The following is a 20,102-nucleotide window of genomic DNA, read 5'->3' on the forward strand; positions in this document are numbered from 1 at the left end:
GACTGCACCACAAAACAATGAACTATGAGTACCAAATTCAAACTACAGAAGCTAAACATTTAGAGAGACTGTGTACAACATCAAAGGGTTTTGTAAAAGAGTTGTCAATGCTTTTTGAAAAACAGAATTCTATGACAAGTTGAATTTGGACCAATCACAAAAAAGAAAAAGATTCCACTGTATTCATTCAAAGTAGCAAGTTTCTTGCACAGTATTTTTGATAATAAAAATGCAATTCTACAGGCAACACATATTCTGAGGTGCTGTAGCAATAGAATCACAAAGATTCACAAGCATTCGCACAGACACACACACACACACACACACACACATATGCACACAGACAGTGCTCTATGATTTAGTGTTCATTCAGAAGTATGTTTTGACAAATGTACTAATTTCTCTAGCATTACAGTAAATTCAAGGTGATCAATCCTCAGAAAAACTCAGTTAACCAGTTTGACCTCATAGTTTCATTAAAACTGTCAGATGGCAGAATCTGTTCTACAACATTCCTCAGTTACAGTATCTTGCACAGAAAAGCACTGGAATGACATTTGTTTCTTAATCAAGCAGTATTTTATGTTTGAAAGTAGATGTAATTATCCATTAGAATAAAAAAATGCATTTTTCAGTGCCTGTTGAAAGTCCTTATATTCTAGTTAGGATAAATTAAATATACAAAATACAAAACCCTGTAAGTGACCACAGATATAGATTGTGATCCTGAACACTTGTTAGAACATATTAAATGTCTATCTTCATTTTTCATAATTTGCAGGGATTTGACTGTTGATATCAGAGCAACTACCTGATAAATAAAGCATACACTACACAATATACCTAACATATTTCTCCTTTTTTTCTGGCCATGTGACTTTCTTACAAAAAAGATCTATATACGTGGTCATATCCTCATCCCATATTACACTCTACCAACTGTGCATCTTATTTTAGAAATATGGGGGCTCTTCAATGCTCATGCCTTTATGTTAATCCTGAAAAAATTAAACAGTAAAGGCAGTCCTCTTTTTCATTTAACATCTAAACTGATAAGCTTAGACAAAAGTTGTAGAATTCATGAAAAAAGTTATATTTTAAGATTGGGACAAGGTACAAAAATTAAATACTAATTAAGCTGGGACAGAATGCAACAAGGAACGACTGACAACACTCCATGTCCCCCCCCCCCCCTTATTTAGCAAAACCTCTCTCTCTGCCATTCTGCCATCAAACCTGGTCATTTTTGGTTAAGATACCTTGACAGAAAACAAGACCAGTTAGCATTTCGGTCACTGAGCAATTTGTAATTAACAGCACTGCTGTATCCAATGATCATAAAGTTGGCCTTTTTATTATACGCAAGTCAGAGCCTCCTTTAAGCAATGAATCTGTGGTGATGATGGGTTATCATTCTAGCAATACAGGATCTTACTGTTTCACGGTGGCATGCCAATCAGAGCTTTGCTATTCTTCACAGGAATAACTGATAATTGGCAGTCTGGATATATTTCATGGATGACCCAAACCATAGAGAATCAACCTTCTGGGTAGCCCAATTCAATTTACAGATAGATATTATAATATAGAAGCATAGAGAATTACAGTTAACATTCTTTGTTACATTAAGTCAATACAAACAATTTGTATAATGTTTAAAAAATATAAAATCTTAAAATATAAAAGTGCTTTTATGCTCATATTTTAATACATAGATGTCTGACATCTTTGTATTTATTGTAATCTATAACATCACATCAGCACACCCACCCCCCCCCCCCTCCCCTATATACCCTTTTCCCTCTACAGCCTTATATACGTAAAATGGTGTTTTGCCAGCGTAAGATCAGGTAAACAATAACGGCATGGTGTTTTCACAGTAGATCGCCTTATTTTAGCCATATCACAACATTCATTTCATTCCAGTAATTCAATAATTAAACTATTTATGAGTTAATGCCGTGACATCTCCCTCTCTTACTGCAGTAGTCAAGTGACAAAATCTAAGGACTGCCACTTCTCATAGCTGCGATAATTATCTTACCCAAACATCACACTTTATAGACATACATTATAACAATAAGCCAACTTCATCATCACCATTTATGCATATGCAAGCACAAATTTCCTTCATTCACACAAACACTCACACAGGTAAGAACTAATACAGAGTAAAATAATAGCTGTAGACAGGCCAAACCACATTTTTGCAACCTCCTGCACATTCTCCCAGAAAAATGTTTAAGTGGGATAAATCACAACTCCACTGCACATTTAAAACCTTCAGCTAAAAACAAACAAAGATGTAAATTAACATATACACGCTCACAAAAAAAATGCATACACAAACATGATTTATAGAGTCCAGATATTTGCCAACAACCGCTTATTTCGAAAACATATCGGACTAGCAAAATATTATGGTTTCCTGCAAGGGGATGGGCCTACCTTCTTCACACTGAATACGTGAATACACTGGTATATATTGATAAATGGCAGCCGTCCTGACTTCAATACAGGTTACTTCCTTAAATTCCAATGGCAAAATCTGCAGCACACCTGATTCAATGATCAAAGGGAAATTCCCCCATGCTTAAGAGCTCAGTCGTGACTAATTCCCTGTTGAATATAGATGGTCCACCCAAAAAACACTACTTGTACTTGCAGTGCTGTAAAACGAGAGTTTTTGCCTTTTTTTACTTTTTAAAGTTATGTCTAGTCCCTTTATACGTATTGAAAGTAAGCAGAGCAACAATATCTTTACTTAGTGTCGTATTTTAAGTGTTTGAGAGGGTATGGAGCAGCAGCATCAAATAAAACAAATCAGACAAAACAGAACATTCTACTTGGCTCTTAAATACATTTTTTGGTTGGTTTTGGTTTTGAAGAGGCCTAGCAAATGTTAACATCACATGGGGCTTACTCTTTTCAGTACCTCATGGTTTTTAAAAGCTTATCTTTTACCTACAACATTTAAAATCAACAGATGTAATGGGATTTAGAGATCCACTACAAGTTCAAAGTGCTATCTGAAAACATTGTTTTAAAAAATCTACATACTAAACAAACTGCTATAAGGTAGGGAGGTTGAGCTGTGCTAAAATATCACTGCAACCGCATTCCTAAATATAACTATTTAAACATACCTCTCCAAATCCAAAATCCTATTTAACAAAAAAAAATAAATTTGATTGTAGGAGTCATATCTTAACAGGTGTGTCCTTTTTATGAAAGTGATCGTGGTGGCCGCAAATGATTATTAAATTTAATACTGAACTGAAAGGAAAATATTAAACAATATCTATGGGTTGTGTTATGTGGTAGAGCCAAACCACACTCCTGTTAGTTTTGAACAATTTATCCCTATATGTATCAATACATATTTAGATATATATTGACATAGATATCCAAATATCAATATATGTTTACAGACATTTAAATATAAATAGGTATGTTTCTGTATATATATGTGAATACACATACATATACGTAATATGTGTGATGTACATTTGTGTAGACGGAATATGTTACTGGCTTCAAAAAATTTGGCAGATACATACATTTTGTGGCAGAGCCTCAGACTGTTACTGAAAAGCTTGATGAAAGCGAGGCAGGGTGGTCGTGGAGTTTAGGTTGGATGCGAACGATGAGGACAGCCCGTGGAGGGGGCTGACACACACCCCACTTCCTGGGTCCTGGGGCTCCTGGGACTGTGGAGGGAGCTGAGGGAGAGAGAGTGCTTCCTCTTGGGCGTAGCCGATTCCGAGGCCTCCCCCTGGAACAGACTGGCTGTATGGGGGCCCATTCAAAGGGAGGAAGTTAAACAGCTGGGAGAAGTCTAAGGAGGAGGAGTGAAGGGATTCACTGGCCGAGGCAACGCCCGAGATTTTTGGGAGAGAGACATCCTCCGACGTCTCGTCAAGACCTACTTGGGGCTCTAAATCTAGTTTTGAAGCAGTGATCGGTGTGTCCTCTGATGAGGACGGCATATTGCTTTGTAGTTCCATTAGATAGCTTTCTATTTCTCCCTTTAATGGCTGTTCTTTTTCCGGCATGGAAAGAGCATACGAGGTAGAACCAAGCTGGTATTTTAAAGAGAATTGGTGGGAGGGGTGGACAGTCGAGTCCATGTCTAGGGGACAGGTCATCCCTAAAGGCAGGGTCGTGGAGACCATTTGGTGTGTAGGTCCACTGCTCTGCATGGACTGGATCTGGGTGTTGAAGATGTTCAGCTGCAAAGTATTGGCAAATGGCTTGGAGGCAAGCTCACTGGAAGATATTGACATCATCGAATGCAATTCGTCTTTGACTGGCACAGTTATGTTACAGGAGAACGGGTCCAAAAGATCCATGGGCTCCGTTTTGACTTTTAGTAGTTCTTGCGTGTGGCTTTTCTTCATGTGTCGGGTGAGATGGTCCTTGCGGCCAAACCTCTGTGCGCAGTACTGGCAGAGGAAGTCCTTCCTCCCAGTGTGCACGACCATGTGCCTTCGAACGTCCTTGCGGGTGTAGAAGCGGCGGTCGCAGTGCTCGCACTGGTGCTTCTTCTCTTTGGTCCCACCTGAAGACTTCCCAGCGTGAGTCTTCAGGTGCTCCAGTAGCACGCCAGTGCTGGCAAACGTCTGCTGGCAGACCTTGCAGGTGAGGTCGCCATTGTTGGCAGCGTGTAAGGCCAGGTGGCGCTTGAAGCCCAGCTTTGTGTTGTAGTTCTTGCCGCATTCTTCACAGGTGAACGCCTCTTTGTTTGGATCATGTGTGTGAAGGTGATTCTTTAGGTGGTCCTTGCGATGGAACATTTTCTCACAATAATTACACTTGTGGGTTTTCTCTGGAGAATGAGTAGCCATATGCCTTTAAACATAGATATAATCTGTAAGCAATTGGTTTTGAGCAATGTATCAATTTATTCTTTAAAAAAATATATAATGTGGAGTTACTGAAACCAGATAACAGCAAATGCTGCCATGTCTTTCCTTAACAAATTTAAGCTATAAGACAAAAATGCTAAAAAGTAATACCCTTTTACATAATCTTTTCAATATATCAAATATGGAGGAATTAAAAGAAATGGAGCATCAACAGTTCAGTATATAAATTATTTTTAAGCTTTCAATTAATACTATTCACTGACTCCAAAATGCTTAAATTAGCATAAAATGCCTAACATCCTCTAATATTTTTGATGCCAAGGATGAGTTTAAAATAGCATCTTATTCCAATTCTGCTGACATACATTGAACTCATTAATTTGATTACAACAAATGTGCAGCTCACTGAACACAAAAAGCTTGTAGGTTTATGGTGTTTTCACTGTACAAATGCTTGTCAAGCTTCAGCTACTATAGCTAAGCCCGAAAGAGAACGCAATACCTTAGCAGCTTGTATTTAGAAACAAAGGCCTTGCTGCAGTCTTGGTGTGTACACCGGTACGGGCGCTCGCCGGTGTGTGAGTAAGAGTGGACCTTCAATTTCTCAACACTGTTAAAGGCCTTCTCACACAGCTGGCAGGGGAAATTTTTCCTGGGCTTGCCTTCACTTCTCTTACGCTTCCCTGTTGCTGACAGGACCCTCTGGGTATCCTTAACTTCTTCTAAATCCCCAGGTATTACCGTGGCCATTGCAGCCTAAGGCAGGCCTACAAGTTGGACAATTATGTTCTGCCCAGATATCGTAAATGTTTGTGCTTTGGGAACACTCTCCAGTTTCATGTGATCAACACTGTGAGCACAGAGAGACCTAGAAGAGAGAGAGAGAGAGAAATTTAAATGAATAGATGAACAATCAAAACAACAACAATTAAATTATCTCATCACTGATCATTTTGTAGTTCAGTAGTTAAATCTACAGCAATGAAAGAGGCATCTGCCATTCCAAAGCAGACATCACAGTTACTTTTGTAATGCACTGTTGGTACAGAGACAGCCAGTAATACAGCCCAGCCCTCCAAAACTTCTCTCTCTCAGGACTGAAGCTACTCAGACATTGTAGCCTTTGCCAAGATAGTATCTTCAAGAAATACCTCCTTAGTGTAGCCACATCTAAATGATAACTAATATGAAATTACTTAGCATATGTCAAAGCACACCTGATGGAAGAAAAAGTCACTCTTCTTTGATGTGCTCATCTAAATATACTTGAAGATGACAAGACCATAATACTTCCCATGGTTGAGAATCTAAGAAAAACAAAACAAAAAACTGTTATGAAGGTTTGTACTGGGAAGGAATCTAGCCTTTATTTCTTGAGACCAAATCCTACCAAGTGAATCAAAACTTCAAGACTCAAGAATACAGGCTGAAGGCCATGGCTTCAAAATGTGGATAGCTGGAAAAGTCAAGGATATCTGGAACCACAATTCCATACCAAGGTCACTGTAATTAATTCCGTTAAAAGAAGTACCACTACAGAAATACCCAATCTAGTGTATGCTTACTATTTTTACACTGAATAAAATAAAAACATATTCAACCTACAGACAAACCATATATGAAACCCTGTGGATGCAAAAGAACATTATGAAAAATGTTCATTGGAGCCTGTAAACATTTGGACATTGATGCAATTTTTGTTTTGGCTTTGTATTCCAGAACATTGGCTTGGACTGTTTTCATTTCAGGGTATTTACATCCATATCAGGTGATCCATATAGAAATGACATAGATCCCAACCCATTTTAGGGGACCAAAAGTGATTAGACAAATTGGACATAATCTTAAATAAAGCAGTGACATTTATAGCTTGGTTGCTAATAATTTACATTCGACGACTGCCTGAAGTCTGTGAGCCATAGATATCACCAGATGCTGGGTATCTTCCCTGGTGATGCTCTGCCAGGCCTGTACAGCAGTCCTATTCCGTTCCTATTTGTTTTTTGGGGCATTTTGCCTTCAGTCTCATCTTTAGCAAGAAAAATGCATGGTTCAATTGGATTCAGGTTGAGTGACTGGCCAGTCAATAATTTTTTTGGCCCTGAAAAACCCCCTGGTTGCTTTAGCAGTGTGACAAGTGGCAGCCTTACACGCCCTAGCCATGACACTTGTTCCATTTTTCACCATCTGCTGTTATTCTTGTGTAGTTTGCCTACATCCTGAAGAGTGTCCTGCTTGATGGACGAAAATAGGTTTTTCCTCACGACTTATAAGTATTCTTTGATCATCCACTACAGTGGTCTTCTGTGGACTACCAGGTTGTTTGCTGCAGCTGAGCTCAGCAATGAGTTCTTGCTTCTTATCAATGTTACAAATAGTTGTAACACACGCAATGTTTTGGCTATGCCTCCGATCGATTTATTATGTTTTTTTTTATGTGCTGCTTTACTGGAATTGACAAGTCATGTTCATGTTGAGAAACAATAGCAACAGACTCCAAATGCAAATTCCACACCTAGACCTTTTGCTATTTTAACAACTCTAGACCTTTTGCTGTTTTACTTGTACATGATCTAATGATGCAATGACACACAGCTGGCCAAGAAACAGCTGAGCAGCCAATTATCCAATTACTTTCGGTCGCTCAAAATGGTGGGTGACTATGTATAAAAGGGGTTATTCCTACATGGATCACACAGTTTAGATGTAAATACCCTCAAATTAAAGCTGACATTCACTTCAACCTCACATGCATTGTTTTAATTCAAATTCAACATGCAGAACTAGGGAGCTAAAACAACAAATATTGTGTCACTGTCCAAATACTTAGACTAAAATGTACATTTTGGAAAAGGGGCATCATTAAATCCTCCCTACTAGTAGAGAACAGCTTTCATATCATACTCATCCCATGTTAATCAAGCTTATCCCTGTACTTATTTAATATTTTTTTATGTCTGTGTATGTCAATTCAGGTTCCCATTTGGTTTCAATGGTTACAAATTTCAATTTAAAAATTTAACTTACTAAAGTGGCCACAGATAAGGAGGGGAGAATCATTTCTTCCATTTGTGATAACTATCATATTAATCCCATTTAACTTAAAATCTTCCTAATTAATGGAATGTGACTTGCAGATGAATACCTTTCTCTATGAAGGTCCCTGGCAAACAACATGCAAGGCTCTTTAAATGAACAAGCCATGCATATCTCCTTTTGATGGAACTAGCATCCTTCAGGATGTATACATGAAAAATCTGATTGTTAGAGCTGGATAAAATGGATAAATCTTGAGATCCCTTGCTTCATGAACCCAACTCAGCACCAGATCTTCCATGCCTTCATAGTATAAAATTATTTCTCATGTCTCCCTTGGCTGTACTTTCCTTGCATTCATTGTAACTCGAATTATGGAATCAGAGGTTTGTATTGGCAGATGCAATTCACTGTACTTCCCAATTGTCTCGCAATTTCATTCAAATTATTTTATTGTAGTAAAATACATACGGATATGAAAGCTACAAATTTGGGATGACTGGACCTATTCATAACGTTTAAGAAAGGTTCTATATAAATTTATACAGAAGTCACTGATTTATAAAAAAGTGGCAAAAACTGAAAGCACTGTATGTTTGCAATTAAAAGCTCCTATCCCAAAAGATTCTTAACCATTGTACATGTAAAAAAGAAAAACATATTATTCATGTATAAAAATGAATTAAAAAACTTGAGTCTGGTTATTTTAATTAGTTCTAATTATTCTAATTGTAGTTCAACATTTTCTACATTCTTCACAATAGGTCTATAAACATAATTCAACGGTTGCAACTTGGAAAATAAATGGTTTCAGAACTTCAGTCTCAGTACATTTCTGTATAGCCACAGAGCACTTTCCACAATTATTTTACATTCTCAATACAAACAGATTTAAATAAAATAATTTTCAAAAGTTTCAAGGGAAATGTTTGAATTTATTGCAATTAAGTTATTAATGATTTGTGTCAAAGCAGAGTTCAGGTTACCAGAAATTAGTTAAGTGGAGTTAAGTTTAACCGTACATTAGTTAAACTTAATACACTGAAAATAGGTTTATGTAAAATGGAACTCACTACATAATTCTGATGCAAATTAAATGTATAAATTGGTATAAAAACATAATCAATTTCAGTGTAAAGATATACAACTAATACACCATTTGGATTTGAAAGAAAGATATTCAAACAGAAATAATGACTTAATCAAGATCGTCTCCACAAAGTTGAATAAATGGATTGTGGACATGAAAAGCTTTGTAAACAATTTATTATCTTACAGAATACATGCAGAAAAAAATATAAGGTACTGCACATAAATACTGTATCGTTTTACAAATACTACACTGAATATTATTTGAAAGTATGGTGAACAACGTGAATAAGAAAATAATTATTAAAAACACAGAAAATCTCTCCAATAAAATTGTCATTTTCCTACACATTTCTAAGAATACTACAAACCTTTTAGATTTTACTTATTTGGATCTATTAATTGCTATGTATTTATCTAAAATATTTTATATACTTTCTTTTGTAAAGCATACACATGAATAGTATGCCTTCTTTCAGTCTTATAATCTGCTATACTAAGTTAATGTTATTAACTTTAAGACTAAATTTGATTTTAATTATTACAAACATACAAAAAATGGAAAAACTAATCTTGTTTGTCACAGGATACAATAACTTTGAAACATAACTCTGAGACTCATCTGCCTAATCCCACAGAAAGCTGGGGCAGATAATGATTTTATATATATTTCTGCAGAATTAAGCACATCAACCTGTCAGTGAAAGGTTTTCCTAACTACAGTCATGTTAAAGAAACAAATGACTTTAATGCGTGTTTTTGTCTTTAGTATCTGTGAACATGCCTATATTTATTTGCCAAATTTATTTCCATCTCCAAATAATTTAATTTCTTGAAACAATTTGATTAATCCATGCAAGACACACAAGACAAGATGCTTTAAAAAAAGTAACAAAACCAGCTTCAGTCCATAAAAATGTTGCTAAATATGTTGGAAAAATAGACATGATAAATATAATCTAAAGCTAAAGATCACACTGAGATAATCGCTTTGTGTAATTTTTAATGTGCTTCAAGTTGTTCAGATGAAATGTTAATTTTAAGTAGCCAACACTTGAATCATAGATCACAGAAGCTCTCAAATACAAGCACTGTTGCTTGTAGATTAATCCCTAACTTCAGCATCCAGTATCAGATCAAGCTAGGACAGTCATTTTAATGACACCACGTGTAATCACATTGCAATGTTTTAAACATCTGTCAGAAACATCCAACAAAAAACTAATTGTAAAATGATAAACATTTGAAAATACTCAAGACGGTTATAATGACCAAGCGTTTATTTACATGACAACTTCTTTACTGTTTCTTGGTAAAGGAGAAACAAGATAGCCGATGTTGAAATGCCACATGCATTAAATCGTACAACATATTATTAACATACTAATAATACCAGAGTAATAATCTAAATACTATTTAAAAGCTACTTCCACAACTTGCCTGATTCCAGAACTTACACAAAGATTCACTGTGCCTTTAATTTAGTTGTCTCTAAATATAATATCCAACTGATTGAAACACAAACAGCAATTCTTGTTAAGAACTTGAGAAACTTAGACAGCTCCATCTCATTAAATACTCTCTAGTAAGGCACAAAAGCTGTTGAATTACATGTCTCCCAAATCTAAAAACCATAAAACTCTGTCCCAATCAGCAAGAAGCTAGAGCCCATCAATATGGAATTAATTTTGTTAATGAAATAATTACTTTGATCACATATTGACAATTGTGAAAGCGAGGACTGGGTAAATAGTGTTTTAATGACTACTATTCTCCAACGTATTTTAAAACATGTACAACCATTTAGGCTAATCCATAACAAACAACGAATCACACAAAAGAAAACAGAAGAGTAACCTGTATACCAATGCATGCAGAAAAAAAACAACAACAAAAAAAAAACAAACATGAAATCGACCATCATGTCAAAACATTGCAAATATTCTGAAAACATTTAAACGTAGGCTACATCTTAAGGGTTTTAGACACAGCACTGACATAACGATATTGTCGCGTAACCTACATTTATATCTAGACTAGCTTGTGCAAATATACATGATGGAAACGCGGTTACATTTTTTGGTTCAGTATCAAGGAATTCAAAGAATACCCCAGTATAACAACATAGTGAATCCAAAAATAAGCGAAGGAGCAGAAACACTGCAGCCATAATAATGCTACTGTCTCTTTAAGATGCCAAACTCCTCGTTCCCACGTGAAACCAACATCGGCAGTACTTCAAAGTATTCAAAACAGCTATAGATTGATTCTCATGGCATCAAACATGAAATTTAAGCATTAAACATATTACTGCATGCATAAACTGTAGTCGAGATTTAAAAAAGTATGCACTGGTTGCGAAAAAGCACGCTCAAAAACAGAGCAACTCGACACATGCATGGTGTTATGCCATGCTTTGGCTACTGTCCTTAAATTTTTGATTACTTAACATTCATATTCAACGTACATAGAAAACAGCATTTGAACTGCAAAAATGGAGCATCCTTCCACTATACACAAGTGTACATAAATGTAAAGAAACTGATCAATCACCAAGAATAGCATACTAAGCGTTTCAAAAGAAAACAGCAAGTTTATCAAGCGAAGAACATGCATGGGCTACAGGCTACAGAGAGCTAACCACTTATGAAACAAGTCCCATCAAAACAAAATAAGATCTCCAAACACAGCCTTGCAATTCTTTCTTTGATTTCTGCCGTGCACGGCCAATGGGTGAATTGTTGCAATATAAAAGGTTTGAAGATATTGATCTTGATGGAAACAAGGCATTATCATTACAGGCAATATTTTACATTTCAACAGCTTAAGTTAATAACGGTGTTCATAGATAAATAATCGAAGAGAATGCATCTCTAAGGAAATGTTTAGCATAGCATAATTAGTTTCCCTTCAGTTCTCCCTCCATTTTGGTTGTTTATGATATTGACAAGCAACTTCTCTTATTCGTCACTAATCTGTTTAGCTAGCTTTCCCATTGCTGCACTACAACTTCTGAAAGTACTCTAACATTTCTTCCCATATAACCAGCTTTGATCGACTATCTATTTGTAAATTAAATTCAAATTAAATGGCATTCATTATATTTCATTTTTAAACGCAGACAGGAAAATGCCAACTTTCTACTATCGACAGGCGCATGTATACACATTTATTTCTGTACACATATGTCAAAACTGAAGTAGGGTGAAGGCAACGTGCATTTAAAATCATTTTCCAAAATCAGTTTGATTTGTGTTCCCCGTTCGGATGTCAGCAGTGTTGTTATTATATTCAGGAGAGAAAAAAACTTAAGCTAACTATCTTTCCAAAACTTTTTTGCAACTTTTTATTGCACTACTGATTCCCTATGATGGTTGACATGAATTGGCGTGCGACGTGATATGACACTAACTTTTAACACAATTTATTTAAAATTTCTTCATATTTATGTCTTCCTTTGGCTTTCTCTGAGGTCCCAAACAGGGGGCTGATTAACGCAAACTTTTTTTCCCTGCTCACCCCTCTCCCATAATTTGAATAACCCCGATATTTTAATTCAAGAAGGAAGTAACAATTTACTTAATTTACGCCAAACTTACCGCGGGAGCCTTAACATCCTTTCTACGGTCTTTTTCTTGACTTTCAACTATTTTCCGAATTTTTAATAATTTTTTTCTCATATTTTTTGCTGGACGCGGCGGGCCTGAAAATTGTTTGCTTTCCCCTCTTTCCAGCAGCCATTGTATGCGCTGCGGTTAAACCAAACTTGCCTTGACCACGCCTATTGAAAGTACCTCCCACCTCTTATTTTCTATTTGCGTAAGAACCTGCCATTTTAGCATTCTTGCATCATCATTGGTCCCATTTTTTACAGAAGGAAAGTCTGACTTGCTAACGCTATTGTCAATCACAATTAAGTAGTTATTATTTTATGTTTAACGAAAGGTGGGCTATTATATTTGTTTTAATATTTCTATTGGCTGCATTGAGTGTCAATTAACTTCACGACCGCCAATCTTATTTATTGTGGTACAGTGGTTGGCCAGTATAACTTTCTATTATTCAAAGGCGTTCATTTGTGAATGTTTGGTTGTTCAGTGTTGGTAAATGACGTCCCAACTGGCTTGAACGTGAATATGCAAGATTGGTACGACTGAGTAAGCGGCAATGTAAGTGTGCGGCGAGTTTAGTGAATAATTGTAATCAAGCCAGTTCGTATCCTGTCGTGCGAATGTGGTTCTGGGAAAATGTGGAAAGTCATTTCTAAAATTAAATTACTTTGCGTCTACAAAGTAGGCCTATGCACAACAATGTCTCACGAAGGCTAGCTGGCATGCTAGCGTGACGCTTAGCAGGCATGACTTCAGCCATACAGTTTACGTTACCTAAAATCACCAGTGTCCTCAACGTGACGTTGAAAAGTCAGTTAGCGCGTGCAGTTAACAACTGTAGGATATCAAGATTATCGTTAGCTATCTTAGCTAGCTAACAAAATCTACATTTGAAACATAGCACAGTAAGCTTGTGGATATATTTCACTAGATGCGAACGAGCCAAATGTCTAGTTACCCGGAACATTAGTTCAGTTTGTCAAGGTGAGGTGACGGTGCATGATCAGAGTAATACGATGGTCGCACAACATCATACGCATAGGTCAAATTATCTAGCTAAGTGCATTATATTTCAGGTGATTGTCAGCGAAGGAACGATCCTGCGGTGATCAGTTTTTGTAGGTTATGTGACTTTTTATCTCTATTTTACCTTTAATGGATTCGTAGCCTCTGCTCTGTATCATCACGTGCAGATAATATTCTGACCTTCTAAACTAGTTTGCTACAGAAACAAGCTTGCTAACGTTAATTAACTAATGGACAGATAGCATTGCTTGTTAAAGAGTTTTAACAGTGGTCTGCAACAATAACCTATGCCTGAAAGTGTACTGTAGGGACAACTATTTTTTTAATGAAAATTACAGGCTCCAGTATGTAAACTAAACGATTAATGAATGAAACTAACAGGTGTTTTGGCATAAGATCATGGGAAAATATATTACTTTCTCTGACACAGTTGATTGAAGTTTTGGTGCAACCTTACCAAGGAAACGAGCCGTGCATCCTTGGGATAGTTGTGGATGTGAAATCATAAGTGACACATTTTAACCAAGTGGCCAGTGATTCAGAGCACACGGTAGCTCTAGCTCTAGTAATGTTCACAAATCACACTCTTCTACCCTTCCATCCAGAGCAATAATTTTGTCATGCCTATTAGGCTTGTGCCTAGAATATGCTCTTCTTTTCCTTTAACCACATTAGTTCCATTTTCAATAAGTCATCCCAGAGTGACTCTTAAATAATTTTTCAAGGTCTCTTTGAACATCATGATTTACAGAGACAATGTGCAAAAGAAACCTGCAGTGGAGGTCATGTTTGTTGGAGCTTACAAATTATTCAGGGTGGATTTCTAATATGTAGTTAATGTAGAATATACACAATCTGTGGCCTTGGACCATTTTTGTACTCTTTACAACAATCTTAATAAAGGAGTTATATTTTCTCAAATCATGTCTGCCTCTTTTTTTAGTCACTACACATCATAATTACTTATTGTGCAACTGAAGAATATGACTATTCATATTTATTACATTTAGTTATAGGCTACTTAAAACACTTATCAGACTGGAAGCTTGAAGTGGTATTGAATCTTATTCTGAAATGTATACATTTCCCTATTAAGACACAAGTTTGTTCTTATGATGGATTATAAAACCTTAAATGAAATGATTAAGCATCTTATTCATTTTTTAATCATTAAAGATTTAGGTATTTGCTGCACAATGTAATGCATTTCCTTAAAGTAAGGACATGAAATATTATTTTGACTCTGCCTTTTTTAATCTGTCACCAATGGAGTACCAATAAGGCAAGTTATTGGTCTCAGAAACAACTGCTTTGATCCAAAGCAAGACTACATTAAAAAAAAAAAAAAATGGAACATGCACGTTTGATGGATCTTGCTAGTAATCACATGCATTAGGGTTTTATTTTTATTTATTATCACTTACGAGCTTATGTGTATAGCCAAATAAGTGACGGCACCTTCTATAGACAATTTGTGTGTTCAAGGATTCTCTGGTTAATGATGACAGTTTTTGATGAATGATATAGTGTACAGCATGTTAAATTTGTTATATTTTCCTGTGACATAACTTTTAAATTAGATGGCATCTACCATACAATTTCTGCTTAAATGATGGCCTACTATATGAATTAAAGATCTGCCCTTTTAAATTTTCAGACTGTAATGCATACAAGATGACTTCAAATGTCCGGAAAGTTAGAGACCATGATAGCAATCCATGCATTGAGGTAAATAATTAACCATCTAAAATTATGTATTAAATGTTTTGTGATTGGGCAGCACAGTCCAATGACATGCAGATTAGGCTCATTGGAGAGTTTAAATTGCCCATGGGCATGAGTGAGTGAGTGAATGAATGGTGTGTGTGCCCTGTGATGTATTGGTGACCTGTTCAAGGTGTATTCCTGCCTCTCACCCAGTGCATGCTAGCAACCCAGCCTAGGAATAAGCAGGTTAGATAATGGATGGAAGTTTAGTGATTTTAGGAATAATACTTTTATGCTCATAAATTGACACATGGGACACTTATGTTTTCAGCTGTCTTCACAATGAACTGATTTCTTTCTGTTTTGTTTTATTTGTAGGAAAGCGATGGTTCTCGGAAGTGTTTAGATGCCAATGGCTACAATAAAGAGATGTGTACAGCATATTTCCAAAGATACAAAGAATGCAGAAAGTTCTGGGTGAGAGTTTGCTGTCTTTGCATATTGCATTGCATTGCATATTTAATCCAATTTGACATTACTTTTTTAATTCCTGGAGCAAACATATAGGCTACCGTTTCCAGTAAACCAATTGTTGCTTAGAATTGTTGTAGTTGGAACATATATACTGCAGTAGCTGCTGTTAAAGATAACACTGATGAATTCTAAATTTTGTAAATAATTATGATAATTCTGTCATAAGAAAATAAAAATATTAAGAAATATTGACGCAAAAGTTTGCTGCCAGTGTGACCAGTTTACTCAGGGAAAATGGCACCGATAAGTGCCTGATGGAGTTGCTTTTATTAAGGGAGGCATGGTACTTATGTAACTAGACATGTTTCTTTTAACAAAGGTAAGGTAACATACTATGCTGAGTATACTATGCTCAGTAACTGATTCTCTCCTGCTCAGCATGAAATAATGATAACGCGGAGAAGAGGCGGTGTGAAGCCAGACATGCCCACAGCAGATGAGAGGCAGGAAATCCTGGCAGCCCTTGGAAGGAAACCATACTGAAGCAGGACACTTTCAGTGTGTTTGATTTTGCACTACTGACTGATGTTGTTTATATGCATTGTTTAAGGGACGAATCATTGCAAATGTATTTGGCTTTTGTTTTTGTTTTGTTTTTTTTAATAGTGGATGTCATTCAGTACTTATTCAGACCTTCAGGACTCAGGACTGTCTAACGTGCACTCTAGGAGCTGAACTTGTTGGCTTCCCTTTTAAAAGGGGGCCAATATTTGTGATTGGAAGCAGTAAGTATGAATGTGCATGTATTCTGATAACTTTAGGTCTACTCACCTGTTGGCTGTATACAGCCACAGTATGGACAACATTTGAAAACTGTCTTTTGAACCATACGTGTAAACACATCATCTTTATTACAGTAATCATTCTTAATTCATTTATCGCAGCTCTGAAATTACTAGTCGTTTAAAGAGAGATAAATACCTGCTTAATTTCAGACCTGTTTGAACTGAGAACAATTCTGATGTAAATTAATTTTACTCATAAGCAGTGACCACATTTTGACTTCATGGTCTTTGTGAGGCAGTGGTGATCATGTGAATACACCCATATAAACATTATGTGTTTGTGTGTGTGTGTGTATATATATATATGCACACCCACAGGTGACAAATTAAAGGAAAAACTTGAATAAATGAGTGGAGAAACATAATGAATGCAGATGCTTCCATGTAGGTGTACTGCATAATACAATTAAACAATTAACATCCCATCATGCTCTGTTGACATGTTTAAAAATGCTGAGCAGGCCTAGTTGACCTTGAGTTTGGATCAAATTAGCAAGAGGAAAAGATCTAAGTGACTTTGAAAGAGGGTTCATTATTGGGGCACGAATGGCAGGGGCTTTAATCAGTAAGACCGCTGGACTGGCTAGTGTTTCAATAGGAACAGTGACTAAAGTGATATCTGCATTTAGATCTATGGGAAAAAATCCGTAAATAGGGTCAGAAATTGTGGTTGAAAGGGTACATTTCATGTCAAGTCAAGTCAGGTTTATTTATAAAGCACATTTAAAAACAAGAGAAGTTGACCAAAGTCAGTCCCTCCAGGAAATTGCGATCGCAATAATTAATGCAAATTCAACCAAACTCCGCAATATTTGCGGGGGCTTGCAATTTTGCAAAATTCCTGCAATTTCTCCGCATTAAATGTCCAAATCCAGAGCCATATAAAGAGCCGTATATATGCGTTAACGCATATAAAACAAGACCAGGTTGAAACCTAGTATATGGCTGTACCTAACATACGTGATCCGGCCGACCAATGGTGTAACTTCATAACTTGGCCGACCAATGGTGTAACTTCATCACTCAGCCAGTCAGTCACTGACACATTCGCGTTTGTAGGGCTGGCCCCGCTGTTGCAGTCCAGCCAAAAATACGTAGCAAAATGCGTCTGTACTTGCTGCGGTCATAAAGAAGTGCATGACATAATGGTTTGGGAAAGTAATCATGAGTATTAATCTGTCACAGGAGTCTTCAATAACGTTGAATGGTGATCCATTTTGTGAATAAATTTGTTCTCTGATGAAACAATATCTTTGATGGCAGACGGTTCCTTCGCTCAATCTCTGTTATCAACACTGCTATCTAGCAAGAATAGCGTAGCTCGACCTGTGCAACATTACTTGTTGCTCCGCTGGGAAAGACCGTCCATCACTGCATACAACTTGGTTTACTCCAAAAGTCAGTTTGGAAACTTTGTACTAAAATACCTCCTCATTTACAGTTAGCAAGGCTCTTCAACTTCCCCTCTCATCATCAAAACGAACGGCAGAACAGGAAGTGACAGGGTTTAAATATTAAAATATTTCCACCTATTTCTGCGATGTGCAGTATGCTTATTATCATAGGAAGTGATTACATATGACTCTTTCTTCATTAGGTAGTAGTTATTAAAAAAATGGCAGTTTTTTTCCTTGACTTGCAGCTTTTGCCACAATTTTACAGCAAAAAAAAATAAAAATCACATAAAACTTTGCAAATTGCATTGCAATTTTTGAGAAAAGCCGCTGCAAAATCAAGCATTTTTGATCGCAACAATCACAAAAAAAACTGCGAAATCCTGGAGGGACTACAAAGTGCTGTACAATGAAAAATAAAAAGATGCATAAAATAAAAAGATGGATAAAATCATGACCGTGATAATCCTGCATTAGTGCAATATGTAAGGAAAAAACAAAAGAGCAACTCTTCCTCAGTTGACTGAGAATGTCAATGCAGGATGTGATCAGACTGTGTCAGCAAGCATCTGTTGACAACTACATAGAGAGGGATATTATAGTAGGGTTTCACTGCATAAACCCCTCAATACAAAGACAAATGTACATTTGAGAGTTAAATGGTGCAAAAACCATAGGCATTGGTCTACAGAGATGTGGGAGAAAAGTTGGATAGTCAGATGAGTCTTCCTTCACCATATTCTCAACAAATGGGTGAGTGCATATGTGGCGTACACCAAGAGAACAATACAGGCCTGAATGCTTGACCTCTACAGTGAGAGGGTCCAGTGGCTCTGTTATGCTGTGGAGGGCATTTTCCTTGCATGGTTTGGGTCCAATTAGAGGGAAGGGTCACTGCAAATCAATACAAAGTGATCACCTTTATCCTTTGTTGAAACATTTCTATCCTGATGGGAGTGGTCTGTTCCAGGATGACAATGTCCCCATCTACATGGCACGAAGGGTTGCTGAATGGTTTGATGAGTAGGAAAATGATATAAATTGTTTGCTATGACCTTTGCAGTCAGATCTCAACACATTTGAACACCTATGGGAGATTTTGGACGAACGTGTTAGACGCCACTCTCCAATCGACGGCAATCATAACAGCAAATGAGGGAATATCTTTTGGAAGAATGGTGTTCCATTCCTCCAGTAGAGTTTCAGAGATTTCCAAATATATGGCAAGACATGCAAGTGCTTTTTATAGAATCCAATAGGAATTGATATATTAGTGATGTGTTGGGAAAACTGCATATAAAAGTACTGTTACTTTTTTGTGTATAGCCTGAAAATCATTTATACAAAAATAAAATAAAATAAAGGCATCAGTAGAGCTAGCAGAAAGATTCGGAGTTAAAGTATTGATTCCCCCCCCCCCCAAAAAAAAAATAAAAAAATACATTGATTATCAATTTGAAATTTCAAATATTGTTTATGATGTTATGTAAGTCTCCCTGTAACGTGTGATTCTGGGTTACCGCCTCCAACAAGGCTCCTGAGCCAGTATCGTGCCCAATCTTTTTGTCACTAATAAAATGTGCAGCCGTTTGGCATTTACAGTGAACAAATGGACGACTACGTTAGTAAGCGCACGACTACCATCAAGCCAGCTAAACTCAAACAAGACTACACCAAAGAAGCCCTGACATGAAGCGTCAGGATCAGCCTCTGGTCAGGATAAAGCTTGTGGGAAAACGATCGTGAACATTGGTCTTGCTTTTGGTCAGTGGAGAAAGATCGAGGGGGATAAGGGGGCCAAAAAGTGACGTAGAGTTAGCTACCCGTCTCACCAGGTAAGCTAGTTTATAGAAGAACTATCTAATAATATAGAACCCCGACAGCCTAATGTATGAACATTTGCTATAGGCCCATTTAGCTAAATTATTGCTTCTAGGGCTAGGCTATTTGTGTAAGCCAAACCAACTGTTTGCTAACGTTGGCTAGTTGCGGTTAGAACAGCATCACATGTAGTTTATGCAACCCTTGAATATAAAAACGACTCATTGAAAT

The 20,102-nt window shown here is 36.7% G+C and overlaps 2 protein-coding genes across 3 annotated transcripts; one reads left to right on the forward strand and one right to left on the reverse strand.

The window, feature by feature from the left end:
* Positions 1-1,798: 1,798 nt before the first annotated feature.
* On the reverse strand, positions 1,799-12,728 carry plag1 (pleiomorphic adenoma gene 1). 2 transcript variants are annotated; one of them, XM_035412732.1, is made up of 4 exons: positions 12,593-12,728; positions 6,086-6,175; positions 5,371-5,736; positions 1,799-4,851 (listed from the first exon to the last, which is right to left on the reverse strand). In XM_035412732.1, the coding sequence occupies exons 3-4, from the start codon at positions 5,616-5,618 to the stop codon at positions 3,585-3,587; spliced, it is 1,515 nt and encodes a 504-aa protein (XP_035268623.1). In that variant the 5' UTR covers positions 5,619-5,736; positions 6,086-6,175; positions 12,593-12,728; the 3' UTR covers positions 1,799-3,584. The 2 variants fall into 2 exon arrangements, with proteins under 2 accessions (XP_035268623.1, XP_035268624.1); XM_035412733.1 differs by lacking the exon at positions 6,086-6,175.
* A 302-nt stretch (positions 12,729-13,030) lies between these two features.
* Positions 13,031-17,004, forward strand: chchd7 (coiled-coil-helix-coiled-coil-helix domain containing 7). Its single transcript, XM_035412458.1, has 4 exons — positions 13,031-13,162; positions 15,288-15,358; positions 15,716-15,814; positions 16,250-17,004. Exons 2-4 carry the CDS (start codon positions 15,305-15,307, stop codon positions 16,352-16,354), a joined length of 258 nt encoding a protein of 85 aa, XP_035268349.1. The 5' UTR covers positions 13,031-13,162; positions 15,288-15,304; the 3' UTR covers positions 16,355-17,004.
* The last annotated feature ends 3,098 nt before the right edge of the window (positions 17,005-20,102 follow it).

Source organism: Anguilla anguilla, chromosome 4, assembly GCF_013347855.1.
Source record: "Anguilla anguilla isolate fAngAng1 chromosome 4, fAngAng1.pri, whole genome shotgun sequence".
Lineage (NCBI taxonomy): Eukaryota > Metazoa > Chordata > Actinopteri > Anguilliformes > Anguillidae > Anguilla > Anguilla anguilla.

What these genes read in the sequence shown, in the direction of transcription:
- chchd7 (XM_035412458.1), top strand. Translation starts at nt 15,305, where the DNA reads ATGACTTCAAATGTCCGGAAAGTTAGAGACCATGATAGCAATCCATGC. An exon ending in ATAGCAATCCATGCATTGAG is followed by an intron (nt 15,359 to 15,715) that starts GTAAATAATTAA and finishes TTTTATTTGTAG; the next exon opens with GAAAGCGATGGTTCTCGGAA. An exon ending in AAGAATGCAGAAAGTTCTGG is followed by an intron (nt 15,815 to 16,249) that starts GTGAGAGTTTGC and finishes TCTCCTGCTCAG; the next exon opens with CATGAAATAATGATAACGCG.
- plag1 (XM_035412733.1), bottom strand. Translation starts at nt 5,618, where the DNA reads ATGGCCACGGTAATACCTGGGGATTTAGAAGAAGTTAAGGATACCCAG. An exon ending in TCTAAATACAAGCTGCTAAG is followed by an intron (nt 4,852 to 5,370) that starts GTATTGCGTTCT and finishes CTATGTTTAAAG; the next exon opens with GCATATGGCTACTCATTCTC.